The sequence below is a fragment of the Bos mutus genome, chromosome 20, assembly GCF_027580195.1.
Source record: "Bos mutus isolate GX-2022 chromosome 20, NWIPB_WYAK_1.1, whole genome shotgun sequence".
NCBI lineage: Eukaryota > Metazoa > Chordata > Mammalia > Artiodactyla > Bovidae > Bos > Bos mutus.
The window spans coordinates 5,429,590-5,448,308 of record NC_091636.1 but is presented as its reverse complement, the minus strand read 5'-3'; the positions used below and the strand labels follow the sequence as shown (position 1 = coordinate 5,448,308).

The following is an 18,719-nucleotide window of genomic DNA, read 5'->3' as shown; positions in this document are numbered from 1 at the left end:
GAAAAACACTTCTAAATTATTTTCAAAGTTCTAAATCTCTCATTTATCCACTTAAAAATGTATCTAATTAGGAGCCTAGAAAGGAGAAGAATGTCTTTGATCTCCATCCAACATTTCTCCAAAATACTCCACATTATAATATAGAATTTGCATAAATTTACTAATTTTCCCTCAGATAAAAAGATGGCTTAAATAACTATTAAACACCTCAAACAATTTCTATGTAAATGGTAGGTTTTTATCATAATTGAGAAATTTAGAAAAATTGAGGAAGCCAAAAATAATTTAAGTGAATCCAAATTTAACTTAATTAAATCGATATGAAGAAAAATAAAACAGCGGCTGCAGATTCATTATTAAAAGGGAAAGTTGGCAATTTTAAATGCATGCAATTATACTGAAATGCTAATTTAAATTTTATGTAAAATATTAATTTTAATGAGTATGGAATAAGTATTAATTCTCAAAATAATACCTGTATGCATATAACAACATTTAAAATTTTTATTAATTTTCAAAGAAACACTAATTGATAAAAAGCGTAGTTTCTTCTGCTCAACTGTTAAAGTTCTAATTCCAACAAACCATATAATTATGACAAGTTAAAATTCCATCTTTAAACTCTTCATAATCTTCTTTGGTAAACAGATCCAGAAATAGGTTAAACCTAAATACAAGATGACAAAATTGAATTCTTGTTAATATAAAATGTCGTAATTAGTAGTTACTGAAAAATTGTAACGTTTCTAATACAGCAAAGCAACAGTTAGCCACTCCCTGCACTTATTGTTTTGATAGCTTTTACCTTCTCTATGTGGGCTAATTTGCTCAGCAGTGTCCAACTCTCTGCGACCCCATGGACTGCAGTCTTCCAGGCTCCTTTCTGTCCATGGGGCTAACCCAGCAGGAATACTGGAGTGGGTATTCTCACCAAGGGATCTTCCCGACCTAGGGATCAAACCCAGGTCTCCTGCATTGCAGGCAGATTCTTTACCATCTGAGCCACCAGGGAAGCCCCCTTTTCTAGTTGACCATAAAAAGCTTCTGATGGGCTCAACTCATATTTTCTTCCCCTCCCCAGTTCCTGTCAATACCCTTGGTGACTTCAACAGTCCCAATTATAAGAACTGTGCCACAAAACACTATACCACAGGCCTTTATCACCAGGCCACTCCAGCCACTCACAAGCAAAGTCATTGCAAGGATGGCCACTGTCAACACTTGGAATTTTTGCTTTACTTCTAAGTGTTGGAACTCTGAACAGCATTTCATACCCCTATACTGTCACTGAACAAGGTCAATGCCCTCCTTGGAACTCAGCCCCTTTGAGATCAGTCCCTCGATCTCCTGCAAGCTTCATTTGTATCCCCTCTCTCAATCATTTCTCTCATCACTCCTAATTATGCCCCTAGGATCCCTCTTCGAGAGCCTGAGACTTCCTCTTCATCCTAGGCACTGCCCGACACTGTGTTCTCAGTCCTCTCCTCTCCCTCCACCCCCACAATGAGGTTTCATCTGCACCTACTGCCAGAACCGCATACACTTATTGCAGTGTAGGTATCACATGGGCTCCGACACTTCCAAATGCTTACAGTTTTCACCTGAGTACCTACTGCTTGAAATCCTACATGCCAAAATAAAACTAAGTAGGTTCATAAAACCAACTCTTTCAATTTATTTCTTACCTACTCATTGTCAAACCTTAGTATCATCTACATATTTCCCTACATCTAGTCATCTGTGTCCTCTCCACTTTTCAAGTGCATTTTACTTTTCCCTTGGTCTGCTATTACAATCCCTAGATTTTCTTTTTCACCTTCTGTCTTGCCTCCATTCCACGTTTTCACAAAATGACATCAGATTCTTTTTAAAATGCACACCTGATTAACCCACTGCTTTGAAATGTCCTATACTGACAATGTACAAGATATCTGCATAATTTCTTATTATCTTTCCATAAAACACTTACTAATTATAAAAGGAAGAACAGTAACTGTGTATAGTAGAGTTCTGGACATCTTAACCAACAGATCAAAGTTAACATCCTCAACAAGAGATAAATGAAAACCTCATCACTCCTGATGTGAAGTTCTGAGAAGAAAGTAACATTATTTATATAATGTACCAACCAAAAATGCAAAATGTGAATCAAATCAGGAGAATTATCAGCAAGTCCAGATGGATAGACTGAAAAATAATTGGCCTACACTCTTCAAAACTGTCAATATCATACAAGACAAAGAAAGACTGAAGAGTTGTTACAGATAAAGAATACTAATCTGCCTGCAGTTCAGGAGACCTGGGTTTGATTCCTGGGTTGAGAAGATCCCCTGGAGAAGGGAATGGCTACGCACTCCAAGAAACTTATGGACAGAGCAGTCTAATGGGCTATAGTCCATGGGGTTGCAAAGAGTTGGACACAACTGAGTGACTAATACATTACATTAAAGAGACATTACAATTAATATGATACATGACCTTTGATTCAGATCTTCTGTAACAAAAAAATCCCATTAAGGACATTAATGGCACAAGAAAAAATTGGAATACAGACTATAGATTTTATAAAAATTTTATATCAGTGTTAAATGCTCTGAATTTGATATTTCTAGTGTGGTTGTAAAAATAAAGATATCCTGGCTCTTAGGATATACACACTAAAGTATTAAGGGGCAAGGCTTTACACACATACACAGAGAAAGAGGAATGGGGAGCAGGATAATGACAAAGCACATGTGGCAAGATGTAAAAACTGGTGAACCCAAGCAAAGTGTATTCTGAAGGTCTTTGCATTCTTCTTGCAATTTGTATATACATTTGAAATCATTTAGAATAAATCTTTTAGAATTCATTAAGAAAACATTCCATGTTTCTTCATTGCCTACTGAATTAAGTACAGATCCTTGGCCAAGTATCCAGGTAAGTCCATTTGAAACAAAGTTTCAGTATACTGTATACCCTTCTTTACTATGACTACTTTCAATAAGTTTAATAAAACTGTACATTTATAAACACTTTCTTGGACTCCATGAATTTGCTGATGTCCATATACTCCCTTCTCCCACATTCTCACTTATAAAAGTCTAATTTCTCTTCACCAAAGCCCATCTTACTTACTTTTTCTACTACTTCCCAAACCCTACCAAACTGGGTGTAACCTATCCCTAAGAATTAAGAGTCCAGACGATAAGTAAACCAGGGCACAACTGGGAAAAAAAAAAAAAAACACTAAGGGGGATGACATGATCAGTTTAAGCCATGTAGCATTTAAAGTAAATGTAGAACAACCTAAATAAATTCAGAGGTACTTGACCAGCGGTCAGAAGTGAAATAGATATTTAAGGGTCATACACCCAGAAAGAGTAATTGAGCCACAAAACAGGTGAATTATCTCAGAATATGTATGTAAAGAGAGAATGTGAGTGCTTAGTCACTTCAGTCATGTTCAGCTCTGTGCAACCCCAGATGGATAGACTGAAAAATAATTGGCCTGCACTCTTCAAAATTGTCAATATCATAAAAGACAAAGAAAGACTGAAGAGGTGTTACAGATTAAAGAATACTAATCTGCCTGCAGTACCAGAGACCTGGGTTCCATTCCTGGGACTGTAGACCGCCAGGCTCCTCTCTCCATGGGATTCTCCAGGCAAGAACGCTGGAGTGGGTTTCTGTGCCGTTCTCCAGGAGATCTTCCTGACCCGGGACTGAGCCTGTGTCTCTTATGCCTCCCGCACTGGCAAGCAGGTTCTTTACCGCTGCCTAGTGCCACCCGAGAAGCCCATGAAGAGAGAAGAGGACCAACAGTTACTCCAAGGGCAGCATTTGTTATTAGATGGAAGCAAAAAGGACAAGTAAAAGATACACAGAAAATATAGTCAGAAAGGTAGAAAGAGAACCATGACACAGTCTTTAATGTCATAAGTAAGAAAAAAATTTTGAAGGAATAGTAGTAAGATAACATTAAATGTGACAGCATGTTCAAAAATAAAAGAGAACTAAGCAGATACATGAACAAAAATAAAAAACAAAAAAAGTTGGACCATGGTGAGAGCAGTTTCAATAGCACTATGAATATGAGGCCTGAATGAAGCTTATTAAATTTCAATCAACATTTAATGAATGCCTTCTAGGTGTCAAACACTGGATTTAAAAAAGAAAACAGGTTGGAATTAGGCAACTAAAGGTTGGAGATGGTAGAATGTAAAAGGCGAAGGGAAAAGTCTATACCTTTTAATTTTTATCTAAGTGTATTCTTACCAGAAGATGACAAGAAGATTCATTTTGTATCTTTTGAATCTAGGAACAAGATAAAGTATAAGGAAAATTCAAGTTGGTCTCTGGCACTGGTTTTTCCTTAATAAACATATATTAAGGAATAAGAATTATAATACATTTAAAAATATAATTATTAGCTTCTATAATCTTATTTAAAATTGTAATAAAATAATGAATTATAAAGATACTTTTCATTTATAACATGCAGCTTCTGGAAAACACAGCATATCAATTTAAGTTGCTAAATAATCTTTACAAGATCATTAAATCATCTGATGTTTAGTTGAGGGCCTATTGTTGTTTAGACCCTCAGTCATGTCTGACTCCTTTGTGACCCCATGGACTGTAGCCCACTGATCATGGGATTATCCAGACAAGAAATACTGGAGTGAGTTGCCATTTCCTTCTCCAGGAGATCTTCCCAACCTAGGGATCAAACCCACGTCTTCTGCTTGGCAGGTGGATTCTTTACCACTGAGCCACCTGGGCTCAGAAGGCCTACTGCTGAGGCACAAAAGAATTTAACGAATTCAAGGTAATGGCCAGAGCAAAATTAGATGTAATCTAGTGTATTTATTAGAGTAACTGGATCTGGATTAACAGAACAATGTCGATATTTTTGCACATTTCTCTGCCTATACAAGCATCCTTGTCACCTAAGAAACCACTGACAGCTTTTTCCTAATTCCCTCTCCTGCCTCATTCTCTTTTTTAACTGGATAAGCAAAGCAAAGCAGAGTATCAGTAATGTGAACATTAGTATAAATACCATTATTGCAAACAATTCATGCTATTATGAATGCAATATTACAAGAACAGTAATGAGTCTCCAGTGTTATATTGCTTACAACATTCTGTTTTAATTATTATCTTATGAAAATACTTTTCACAAAATCAAATTCTGCAGATTTACAGACTGTCAAAATAAAAGTTGTCACTGAGTAACTATACTAAAAACCTACAGAAACATTCAGCATGGTAATATATGTATTAGGACATGCATGTGAAGGAAAGAAAATCACTTATGATTAAGCAATTCATGTGGCATTGTTACATAAATTGTATCCAGCTTAACTGTTTGAGAATCCAGAACTTCCAATTACTTTAATAAACATACTAGATTACATCTAATTTTGCTTTGACCACAACATCAACTGATGTAGTTTTAAATATGGTTTAAATTATGAATTGTTTTCCAGGAATGAAATAATGACATCAAGGCTATAACTCAAGGGAAGAGTTTGCTAAATGCATTAAATTGGACTGCAGCATCATGAAAACGAAGTGACTGTATGAAGTAACACAGAATGTACACTATAATATAGTTAAAATGCTTTTCTCCATCTATATGGATGAGTTTTGTGACCCGGCTTTCCTGGAGGCTCAGACAGTAAAGAATCCATCTGCAATGCAGGATACCTGGGTTTGATCTCTGAGTTGGGAAGATCCCCTGGAAAAGGGAAGATCCCCTGGAGAAGGGAAGATCACCTGGAGGAGGAAATGGATACCCACTCCAGTATTCTGACCTGGAGAATTCCATGGACAGAGGAGCCTGGCAGGCTACAGTCCATGGAGTATCGAAGAGTTGGACAAGACTGAACAACTTTCACTCACTTACTCGCTCATTCAAATTCAGATTTAACAAAAATATTTCAGATTTAAGAGACAAACATGTTTCCTTGGCTCAGGAAGCTCAGTCAACATTCACTTTCTGCACTCCTCACTCAGTGCTTTACAATGCTCTGTACTTTTAATTATGATGAACAGTGATACAATGGTAGCCTCGAATCTACAGTGCTATGCACTGAATGTGACAATGAGGAAAACTACTGATCTAATGTGATCCAAGAGAAATAAAGTATTAGAGAAGCCAGCTCTCTTTAATACAATGAAAATTGTGTTTACTTACTTTCTCTAGACAACTGTTGGCATTTCAGCCTAAGTCTGTATTTCTCATTTTCTTCAAGCATTTTTGAAATGATTTTGTACACTCCATTCCATACTAAAACCTTCAAAAGATAAGCACAGTTAAGGAACACTGAGCAGAGAATGTGGACTACAGTGTGATGCAGACAACTAGAAGTAAGTCAACCGTGATGACTGAAAGTCACTCAGTCGTGTCCGACTCTTTGCAACCCCATGGACTATACAGTCCATGGAATTCTCTAGGCCAGAATACTGGAGTGGGTAGCCTTTCCCTTCTCCAGGGGATCTTCCCAACACAGGGATCGAACCCAGGTCTCCCGCATTGCAGGTGGATTCTTTATCAGCTGAGCCACAAGGGAAGCCCCAAGTCAACTGTGGTGCATGTCAATTTGATATCATTACAAAGCACTCAGAGATCTAAAAATTAAACAAAATTGCTTTCCCATATTCACTGAATTCTCTGGTATCTTTTTCTAACTTCTTAGTATTTCCTCTCTGTAGTATTTAAACTAACTGTCCTGGGGACTTCCCTGGTGGTCTAATGGTTAAGACTCCACAGGAGGCGGTTTGTTCCTTGGTTGGGGAACTAAGATCATACATGCTGCATGGCATAGCCAAAAAATTAAAAATAAATAATTGGGGAAATTTATAATAAATAAATAAACTTTCCTGGATGAAGGCAAGGTCTTTCAAAGGCAATGTCCAGTAAGTCCTATGGTTTCAACATACTCAATTTTGTTTTGAAAGGTAGTAAAAATAATAATTTCTATTCCTATGTATAAACCACTGGGCCATGATATGATTTTTTAGTGTATTTTATTATTCTAGTTAATACTTAAACATTTCTCCTAGGACATACCAAAGCAAACTTACCAGAGAGCATGAATATACTAGAATAGGAAGAATGGAGACCACAGAAGCAAACAGAGAAATCTAGGCTCAAATTCCAGCTTAACCACTTAACCAGTTGCTTAATATCAGGCAAGCGTTTTAATCTCATCTAGGAGTAACTTCATACATTGGATTATTAGAAATCATGAAAAATATACATACAGCATTTACACCTAGTGTCTGGCCCACAGTAGTTATAGGTAAACATTGGCTATTGTCCAAGAGGAATTGGTTCTTGGAAGAAAAACTTCTCAGTATACTGGGAAGATTAAATGCTCATTCAAAATACACTTGCTGAAAGAGTCAGTCACTTTGAATGCTATTCTATACCATATATGGATTAGAAATCAAAAAAACTTAAAACTCAGAAATAATATAATTTATGTGTCATTATCAACTAATGATTTCTTTAAAATGAAGTGTAAAACATACGGTGGTAAACAAAGATTAGTAGAATAACTGATCTTGAATATGTTTAAAACACTGAAGTCACCATGACATGTGGACAACTAGACAAGAAAAGGGTTCAGCATAAAGGTCCTTGCTTGTCAGATTTCCTGCTAGAAACAATGTATATCCCTTGTCCTTAAAAGAGCACTGTGACAACAACATAGATACCTTGTACTTTCCTGTGAAATCCATGTTATATTCTATAGAATATGTATTTTCATGCTTTGAAAAAGCTCACAGTTATACTTTGGTTAAAATATATTTTATATCTTCAAACACAGGAAGAGATATTCTTCATGGTTAATAAATATTTTCAAACCCAGTTTCATTTCTGATCATTAATTCTAGTTTTCTCATTTCATTAAACTTAATTTTTCAAAAGATGGAACTATTTTCAATGTCTTGAGTTTCTTCACACATTTGTATTTAAACAGGTTAATCTAAAATTCAAAATATCACTCATTCCCTGTGCAAAAATATACCTTTTTGTTCTTCTTCTTCATTATTTTGGAAGTTTCACTCAAAGGTATGGGGAAGTCAAACTCTTTAGCTAAATTCTTCTGGGTTAAACCTAATTTTTAAAAAAACAGAGAGAGAGAAACAAGGTAAAATATCAAGTCAGCACATACTTTACAAAATTCACTATCCTGATAATTAACAACTATAAATGTCTCAAGCTTTCTTTGGGGATTTTTACACTTGTTGATATATTTCAGATGACTAGATAATAGCAGTTTACCAATTAACTAATACTATACTGGAAAAAAATAAAACAAGAAAACTAAGGGTAAACTATCTAATGGTGCCTAGATCTCCTTCCCTTTCCAACTTGAAAGGTGAGCCCCAGAAGGGTTAGCAACAGAGTAAACAAATACCAGAAAACCACACCTTGCCCTAGGCATGCTCTCTCTCTCTCACACACACACACACACCAGTGAGGCAAATATCTACCTGCTTTCAAAACTCAGCTCATAGGTTTCTACAGCCTCTCCCCTCAAACACCCACAGCCCTTGCTTCCAGAAACACTTTGCTCAAGGTACTCAGCACAGTAGCATATATTTATAGTTTCCTTCACCATGCTGTGACCTTCTGGTGGGGCAGTGTCCCTGTGTGTAGCATTCATCTATCTATCCTACCAGACACACAGTAGGTTCTAATAAAGGTCTGTCAGAGTTATAAGCTTCCGGACTCTACTCAATAAACCATACTGCCTTCCCAAATATTAACCGTGAGAAGAAAGCCTAAGGGTTTGCGTATCCAAAGACAAAATCAAAGCACAATGAGCATGTGTTCCCTGAAAGTGCTTATGTTTGTTCTTTTGCCTGCAACACCCTGTATGTACCCCAACATTTCCCCGCTGTATTCCTGCCAGACCACCGCTCTCTACTTGGCCTTCTTCGACTCATCCAGTATTTAGCTTTCCAGGGGCAGAGGGCCTTCTCTGATTTCACAAAGCACCCTATGCTCAGTTACCACAGGATTTATCATGCTGTTTGCTTGAGAAATGTGTTCTATTCATTAGAAGTCCAGCAGTATAGAAATTAGATACACAATCAATATTCCATTTGTTGAGTGAAACAGAGTATGTTCTAAACTGGCATGCCCCATTTGTGAGGAACAGACCACTGATCCTGAGCCAGGCACAGATACAGCACTAATGAATATGAACTCACATGAAAAGAAACTCATTCCCTTTTGAATTCTTTTCCAATCTTCTGATTATATCAAGGAGAAAGTCAGAGTTTGGAACTGGTATGTCATTTAAACTTTTCTAAGACTTGCTCATCTCTCTTTATGACTGCAGCAACTTCCAGAAGACAACCTATTTGGCTAGAATTTAATAATATTGTTTTTCCTTTATTAGATTCTTTTTAGTTAATTTCTATTTATGGAAAATGATACATGCTTTCCACTGAGGTAATGATGTAAACTGTTCTAAAAAGAAATTCAGTTGAGAGGGAAAAATGCACCTATTTAAATAAATATATTAAGTAAATTATAGTACAGATGTACAGATATAACAGGAAAATAACAAGTTTGGGAAACTCTGCTCTTCATATACCCACATGTATCCTTCCCTCTAAGCACCTACATCCTTTGGAATACTGTACTTGTGTCTTTTCCAAACATTTTCTGTTTGTAAGCCTTACCTAACCTAGATATATATACTCCTTGAGGTCAAGATAGGCACCCTCATATCTATCTGTATTAGTTAGAAATATAAAATATGTCAAGGAGCATAGAGAAGAGAAAAAGAAAAAAAGGCAAAATCATTTCTTCTACTTATTTTGGGCACTTTACTGAGGCTATGGCTCCCCTGTATACCTAGATTTTATGCTTCAAATTTGAAGCTTCAACTTGTGCTTCAAATCTGTCTCTACTCTTTGAAAACACTCTGATCCAGTCTAAATATATTTTCCTCCTTCTCTAATCATTATCCATCACTGATCCTTATGGTACTTTGCTTACATGTTTTCCCCACCTATAATCCCCTATTATCTCAGGAACATGTGTAAATCTCACAGAGCCACATCCACCACCAAGAAACTTTCCTTAATTCCTTCATCCCCCAATTATTCACCACCTCCACAGCATTTATTTGTACCTCCACAATAACATTCATCACTCTCTACTATATATAAGTGAAAGTCAGTTGGGTCTGACTCTTTGAGACTCCATGGACTATAGAGTCCATGGAATTCTCCAGGCCAGAACACTGGAATGGGTAGCCTTTCCCTTTTCTAGGGGATCTTCCCAACCCAGGCATCGAACCCAGGTCTCCCCCACTGCAGGCAGATTCTTTACCAGCTGAGCTACCAGGGAAGCTCTACTATATAAAAATTATGGTTGTATCTCCCAAGTTCTGGATAATATAGAACCAGCTTGACTTATGAGTCTTGCCCGAAACATTAAGAAGAGTTACTGACTTGCCAGCCCCTGGATTTCTAAGAGGCTTCCCAAGTGGCACAGTGGTAAAAAAACCCACCTGCCAGTGCAGGAGACAGGAGACACGGTTTGATTCCTGTGTCAGGAAGATCCCCTGGAGGAGGAAATGGCAACCCACTCCAGAACTCTTGCCTGGAAAATTCCATGGACAGAGGAGCCGGGCAGGCTACAGTCCATGGGGTCGCAAAGAGTGGGACATGACTGAGCACACATGCCCGGATTTCTAAACTACAATACATCTCACACACAGCTTATACTGGAGAAGGCAATGGCAACCCACTCCAGTACTCTTGCCTGGAGAATCCCATGGACAGAGGAGCCTGGTGGGCTGCTGTTCATAGGGTCGCAGAGTCGGATATGACTGAAGTGACTTAGCATGCGTGCATGCATTGGAGAAGGCAATGGCAACCCACTCCAGTACGCTTGCCTGGAGAATCCCATGGACAGAGGAGCCTGGTGGGCTGTCATCTGTGGGGTTGCACAGAGTCGGACACGACTGAAGCAACTTAGGAGCAGCAACAGCTTATAAGCTTATCTTCCAGAAGTATATGTGTGTGTGTGTTAGTCGCTCAGTCATGTCCAACTCTTTGAGACCCCATGGACTGTATCCCACCAGGCTCCTCTGACCGTGGAATTCTCCAGGCAAGAATACCAGAGAGGGTAGACATTCTCATCTCTAGGGGCTCTTCCTGACCCAGGGATCAAACTCAAGTCTCCCCCATTGCATGCAGATTCTTTACCATCTGAGCCACAGGGAAGCCTATGTGTTTCTGATAACTTGACTCCACCATTCAAAAATCTTCAGTAATCATAAAATGAGTCTCCAAGGCATTCCACAATGTGGTACAAAATTTATTTCTCACTCATTCAATAAATATTTAGTGTCCAGACCCTGGGACAATCACCCTCTCTTTCCCCAAGCTACTTCTGCTGAGTGTGCCAACATTACTGGCATGTTACTCTCTCTGCCAAACCCTGTGCTATGCATTTTGCACGCATTACTTCACTTAATCTTCACAGTAACTCATTGAGGTAGGAACTATTATCCTGATTTTATAGAAAAAGAAACTGAACATCAGAACAGTTAACTAACTTAGCTAATATTACACTGCTAGTAAATGAGAGAACCAAGATTATGGCTTTCTGACTTCAAAGTCAATGCTCTTGAAGATACCTACCAACCCACTCACAATTTCTCCATTCATATACCTTGATTTCTTCTTTGTCTCCATTTTCCTGAACTATCAAAGACCTTCCAAGATGTCTCTCTCACAGCACTGATGCCTGCTAGCTTGTATTTCCATTATTCATGTAAAAGTCCCTTGAGAGTAAAACATTTGCCTGAGTCCTCTGTGTCACTAGCACCTAACCTAGTGTCTACAATATGGCAGATGTTAAATAAATGTTACTGAATAAAGCATTTACCTTTGTTCCTTGCAGAGAGCCAGGCCTAAGTATTCAATGAAGGCACACTTAATGTTAATATTAAAGACACCCAAGAATGAGTAAGACTTAAAACACTTAAGCACTCTCTGGCTTGACTGAAATATAAGTCTACCTCCTTCCCTTGATACTACTCTTGGTTTCAAAAGCACAGCAGAGTGGTCACCAAAGTTAGTGGCTTGATCATCGCCTCAGCTGCACAGCACGGAAACTTCAGACTTGGCCTTTTCCCTCTTCCAGCCAGGCATCAATCCTGCTCACTCCCCCTCCACTGCTACTGTCTTCGTTCAGGCCTTTTATACTTCCTTTTATCACCGCCTCAAAACTGGTCTCTGGCTTCCAATCTCTCCCACTCTCACTCACTCCCAGTTATCTTTCCCCCAGCTCTGACCATGTCATTCCTGCCACAAAGGAACAGCAAAAAATTTCAAAATTTCAGAACCAAACTTCAAAACAAAACCGAATTATCGTCATCTCCTACTCCAGCAGGGCAGCCAACTAGAGGAAAGCTATTCTAGCTCAGCACAAAGTTAAAAAAGCAGAGAGTTGGTTCCACAATCTGAGCTCTTTGCCATCCTGTCGTTTCTACCTAACTTATGTGGGGATCTCCAGTACTCATTCATGCATCCTTTCCCTTCTCCCATGAGCTTCTTCATCTGTTTTTCAATATTCTTCATTTCTAATCTACTACCTTACTGCTGGACTATTGTTTTTCTCTTTGATCTGCTGGTGCTAATGCAATACTGGATCCATTTTATTCTTTCCTCTCTTCCTGCTCTCTCCTTTTTAAAGTTGAAGAGCTCACCACTACCACCATACTCGTAATTTCTAGAATGAGTCTTTTGTCTGTTTCTATTATTCAAAGGAACTGGAAACCTAATGCTAAAATGTCTTACACTATTCCTAATTTTTTAGATCACCAGTTCAGGGGCCAAAAAATAAAACTCCAAAACAAAAAACCTGAGCACCTTTTAACAACGGGACCTTTGGAGGGATATGAAGTCTAAAATAGTGCCCCTGATGAAGAATCTCTGAAGGTTTCCCACCACAGCTGATTCTCAGGAGTCAATCAAGTTACATACAGTACAGTTTTATACTTCTAAATTATCAAAATTAATTTAGGTAAATTAAATTAGCAAAGTAAAATTAAGTCCTGAAAAAGGATAGCAAACAAATTATTCATGTATTTTTCAACTTGGGCTTTATTCTTGCCTGCCTTCAACTCTCCTCTAAACAGCATGAAATAAGTAAAGCTGTTCCTACTATTTCTCTTGTTCAAAACCTTTCAGTGCAGAACTTCTGGTAGCTACAGTGAATAGCAGGGGTAGGGGAGAGAGAGACAGGGTACAGTAATAAACATGCCAAAATTTCTCCCCAAAAAACTTGACAAGGATTCTTCACAAAACCATACCCCCAGCATTACTTGAAGAGAGAGAATGCTGAAAATACAAAATTAATATAAGTAAAATGAGAAAAAGCATTAAATCACAGCACTACGATCCTATTTGCTTAAACCTCACCCTAAGCAAGGCTTTGTGGCCAACAATGAAGAGAAAGGAGGGACACTAGAAGAGGCGCCTGCAAGAGAGCTGGAGCAAACAGATGAAATGCACCCTAAATCTCGAAATACTATTACAGAAGATAACCAGGCAGATCACAGCACAGACTACAGGAAAGAATTTCAATGTGTGATTTAAAAGGCCAGACACCACATAAAGGACCAAAAGCCTGCAATTTAATGGAACTGATTTGGTTAAAGCAGCAAGCATGAATTTAAAGGAAGAAACACAACTTAAAAGGCCAGTCCTCTCTCTTGGCTTTTGGAGAAAAAGAACCAGAAGCAGAGTTCATGAACTGGGTCACAAAATAAACATCAATAACATTCATAAAGTGGAGACATTACAAACAACATTCTGATCACAATGCAATAAAACTAGAGCTTACTAGGAGAAAAGAAAGAAAGAAAAAAAGAATAAGTCCTGGAAACTTTTAAAATCAAATCTATTAAGCAACTCTAGAGTGAAAGTGGTAATACAAACTGAAATTACAAAAATGAAAAATTTTTAAGTGACAATAAAAACATTATATATTAGAATCTATGGGATTTAAAGCAGTAATTAATTCCTGTCAAATAGGAAGTCTGGTTGTGGCTAAGTCATGTCCAGTTCTTACAACCCCATAGACTGTAGCCTGCCGGGCTCCTCTGTCCATGGGATTCTCCAGGCAAGAATACTGGAGTGGGTTGCCATTTCCTTCTCCAAGGGATCTTCCCAACCCAGGAATTGAACCTGGGTCTCCTGCATTGCACACAGATTCTTTATCAACTGAACTATGAGGGAAGCCCATTTATTAGAATCTATGGGATTTAAAGTAGTTAGAAAGAAAATTCAGGTGCTAAATACTTTTATTGACAAAAAGGAAGGAAAAATTAAATTTTTTGCTCAAAACAAAAGCATAAGGACAAAGTAAACCAAGAGAAAGTACACATAAGGAAATAATGAAGTTTTATCTTTATTGTTTATCTTTATTATTGAGAAAGAAATTAGAAAAATAAAACACCTAATTAACAAATCAAAATCCTCTGTTTTAAAAAATTAACAAAATAAAACACTGGTGAACTTGATCAAGAAAAAAAAAAACATATACATCAAAAAATGAAAAGGGGGAACTAACCATTGAAACACAAATAATTTTTAAAAATCAAAAGACGCTACTGAGCAGACCTCTATGCAAAGAAATAAAACAACGAAAGCAATAATCTCCTAGAAAAATACAGATTAGCAAAATTGGCCCAATCCAATTAGAAAATGTAAAGGCACTAATTTCCATAGAAGATACAGAGAAAATTATTAAGGAATTATCCCATAAAAACTAGACCTAGATGTTTTCACAAAAGAATTCTACCAAATCTTCAAATACCAAATATTCTCAGTGCTCTATAAACTATTCCAGAGCATTGAAAATAAAGGGAAAGTTCCTAATTCCTTTTATGAACTAAGTTTAACTATGATACCTAAACCAAATGAAATAAAGAAAGAAAAACTGTCTCAAATTCCAAAACAAAAATCCTAAACAAATTATTAGCAAACAGAATCCAACATCATATTAAGAAAAAAAATACATTATAACCAAGTGGGATTTATTTCAGGAAGACAAAGTTCGTTCAATCTTATGAAATCTATTATCACATACCATATTAATAAGTCTAAGGAAAAAATATTATCTCCAAAAATCTAAGAAAGTCTTCGACAAAATTCAACATTCATTCCTGGTAAAAACAATGAAGAAAATAAAAACTGAAGAATACATTTTAATGTTTTAAACATACAGGCCTTAGTCTTAAAGACAAGACTTCATTTAATGGGGAAAAACTAGAGGCATTTCCCCTAAGATCAGGAACAAGACAAGGATGCTTACTATCCCTACTACTATTCAACATTCTATTCATGGTATCAGCCAGAGCAATTAAACAATAATAATTTAATAATCAACTGCAGGCATAAAAATAGGTTAAAAATAAAGCTATATCTATTTACAAATAATATAATAGCATACCCAGAAAATCATTAAGCATTAATGACAAAACTAATTCAAATAATAAAAGAATTCAGTGAAGTACTTGGATCAAAAATTAACATACAAAAATCCACAGGCTCTGGCCTGGAAAATCCCATGGATGGAGGAGTCTGGTAGGCTGCAGTCCATGGAATCGCTAGGAGTCGGACACGACTGAGCGACTTCACTTTCACTTTTCACTTTCATGCATTAGAGAAGGAAATGGCAACCCACTCCAGTACTCTTTCCTGGAAAATCCCATGGATGGAGGAGCCTGGTAGGCTGCAGTCCATGGGGTCGCTAGGAGTCGGACACAACCGAGCGACTTTTCACTTTTCACTTTTATGCACTGGAGAAGGAAATGGCAACCCACTCCAGTGTTCTTGCCTGGAGAATCCCAGGGACAGGGGAGCCTGGTGGGCTACCGTCTATGGGGTCGTACAGAGTCCGACACGACTGAAGCGACTTAGCAGCAGCAGCAGCAGGGACTTCCCTGGTGGTACAGTGGATAGGAATCCACCTGCCAATGCAGGGGACACAGGTTTGACCCTTGATCCGGGAAGGTTCCACATGCTAAGCCCACAACTCCTGAAGCCTGAGTGCCTAGAGCCTGTGCTCCACAAGAGAAGCCGCCACAACGAGAAGCCCATACACTGCAAAGAAGAGTCCTCTCCACTCTCTGCAACTAGTGAAAGCCTGTGTGTAGCAACCGAAAAATTAAAAATCAATTAAAATCAATAGGTTACTTGAAAGAAGCAAATCACAAAAGTGCCCGTACTGCATGATTTCATATATACAAAATGCCCGGAATAGGTAAATCTGTGGAGACAGTAAATAGTTGAGTGCTCGCTTGGGGCTGGGGTTAGGTGCAGTGAGAAGAAATGGTGAGTGACAGTAAAGGGTACAGGGTTTGTTTGGGGGGAGGTAATAAAAATGTTCTAAATTGATTGTGATGATGGTAGCACAACACTATTTTAAAAATCACTGAATTACAGACTTTAAATGAGCAAACTCAGTCTACTGTGAATTATATCTCAATAAACTATTAATTTTTTTAAGTACAGCTAGAGGGATGGGCTGTCAAAAGAGACGCAGGACTTTTTGAGGTGATGTGCATGTTCTAGATTCTGACTATGGTGGTATACTACCCAGTGTATAACTCTCAACTCTCCTGAAACTTTTTGTTTTTTAATCAAGAGGCCTTATATACACAAACAACATTCAGAGGACATTATGGAAGAGGAAATCACATTCACGACCGAATATAAGATCAAATACCTAGGAAAAAATTTAACAAGATATATGAAAAACCTAAAGAAGAAAAAACGTTCGAATATAAAACACTCCTGAAGGACACAAAGTGAAGAGTAAGTTGCCCAATTACGTCTGATTCTTTGTAACCCCATGGACTATAGAGGCCATAGAATAATCCAGGCCAGCATACCGGAGAGGGTAGCCTTTCCCTTCTCCAGGGGATCTTCCCAACCCAGGGGTCGAATCCAGGTCTCCTGCATTGCAGGCAGATTCATTACCAGCTGAACCACAAGGTAAGCCCAAGAATACTGGAGTGGGTAGGCTTTCCCTTCTCCAAGGGATCTCCCCGACCCAGGAATCCAACCCAGGTCTCCTGCTTTTCAGGCGGATTCTTTACCAACTGAGCTATGAGGGAAGTCAGGTAGAATGAAAATATAAAGACATCCTCTCCTCTGCTTTCAAGGAGTAAGAGACAGCATTTTAAAGGTGTCGGTTCTCCTTCGGCTAACTCATAAATTCAATGAGTCCTAAAAGGAATACGGACACTTAGGCCAAGGCCCCCATCATCCTGAGAGACACTAGTAGCTCCTTCCAATAGCCTCCCCTCTCGGATTCGGATCTCAGGCTTATCTCAAATGACCTTCATTGCGCTTCTGCGGCTTCTCGGGGCAATCCCGAAGCGCAGTTCGGACTCGTCTCTTCGTCCCCAGACCGACAGGAGGGCTGTCCATGGCGAGTGGCCCACTGCCTGTGGTCTAACGGCCGCTAAGCAAAGCGACTAACCCGGAGCCGCCCACGGAGGGGCGGTGGGGGTGTGGCGGCGGCGGTGGGGGTGTGGCGGCGGGGGAGAGACTGAGAAGGCGACCGTTCAACTGACTCGAGCCCCTGGTAAGATGGCTGCTGAGACGGATGGAGAGGTCAGCTGACCCGCTGGCCCCGCCCGCCCAGCCAGCCGCTCTGCCGCCTCGCGCCGCCGGCATGCGCCTGCTCGGCTCGCTCGAGGAGGGCGCGGGGGAGGAGGCCGCGAGGGCCCCGGACCGGAAGCCAAGGGGCAGCTCCCCAGCACCTGGACTCCCTGGCGCTGCCGCCCGCGGCTTCTCCTGGCTGTGGCCGTGCTTGAGCCCGGCGTTCTTCGGGCCCTGAGCCCTGCGGCCGCCCAGCGCAAGGACGCCGCCACACTGGTGCGAGCCGAAGCGGGTCACGTAGACGAAGCGCGCCCGGTCCCGCTCCAGCTCCCGGCCTACCGCTGCCATCTCTGCCTTCGTCTCGCCTCAGGGTCCTCAGAGACCAGCCCTGCGAGTCTGGGGGTTGGACCACTGGGTGTATGAAGGAGGGGGAGCAGACCTGTTGGAACGGACCACTGTGTGTGCGGGGGTGGGGGGTGGTGTGAAGCGCTAGATCACTGTGCACCACACAGGAGAGGAGAGGCGAGCTTCGGAGCAGGACCCTGTTGAGTGACGGCACGTGGGTTGCGGAGGGATCAGGGAAGAGGAAGGGAGTGAAGAGAAACCAGAGAGCCTGGTCACTGGATGGGTAGCGGGAAAAGGGACGTTTGGAGCACTGTGCTGGGACAGGGGCCCAGGAGGGTCTTTGGTTGGGGGGTGATGGTATACCACTCATCTGAAAAGTGGTGTTAAGAGTTTGGAGACCACATCACTTGGGAGTGGGGAGCAGACCAGGCAGAGCGGACTTCTCTGAGGAAAAGAACTGAATCAAAAGTAGGGTTGGGGAAAGGAAAGTTACTAAATCAATGGGGCACCCCTCCCCATGGTCCGGTGTCGGGCAGATTTCAGAGTGAGGAGCTAGCCCTGGAGTTAACTGGTCTGGACTGTCAGCCAGATGAAGATGGGAGTCTTGGGGGAAGGGTGGAGCGGGGAGAGAATACTCTTTGATGCCAAAGGATTCTAGTGTGACCTTGGTCTGGCATGTGTTCTACTGGGCCATGAGCTTCAGGGGACCCTGTGCAGAGAGGTGATGG

General features: G+C 39.8%; 1 protein-coding gene across 1 annotated transcript; it reads right to left on the bottom strand.

The window, feature by feature from the left end:
* Positions 1-490: 490 nt before the first annotated feature.
* On the bottom strand, positions 491-17,571 carry C20H5orf47 (chromosome 20 C5orf47 homolog). The gene is made up of 5 exons (XM_005899781.2): positions 17,382-17,571; positions 8,025-8,113; positions 6,185-6,284; positions 4,258-4,296; positions 491-667 (listed from the first exon to the last, which is right to left on the bottom strand). The coding sequence occupies exons 1-4, from the start codon at positions 17,470-17,472 to the stop codon at positions 4,277-4,279; spliced, it is 300 nt and encodes a 99-aa protein (XP_005899843.1). The 5' UTR covers positions 17,473-17,571; the 3' UTR covers positions 491-667; positions 4,258-4,276.
* Between the last annotated feature and the right edge of the window lie 1,148 nt (positions 17,572-18,719).

Coding starts and splice junctions, on each gene's coding strand:
- C20H5orf47 (XM_005899781.2), bottom strand. CDS start 17,472: ATGGACAGCCCTCCTGTCGGTCTGGGGACGAAGAGACGAGTCCGAACT. Junction 8,114..17,381: donor GCCGCAGAAGCGCAATGAAG/GTCATTTGAGAT, acceptor TTTAAAAATTAG/GTTTAACCCAGAAGAATTTA. Junction 4,297..6,184: donor CCAACAGTTGTCTAGAGAAA/GTAAGTAAACAC, acceptor TCTTGTTCCTAG/ATTCAAAAGATACAAAATGA.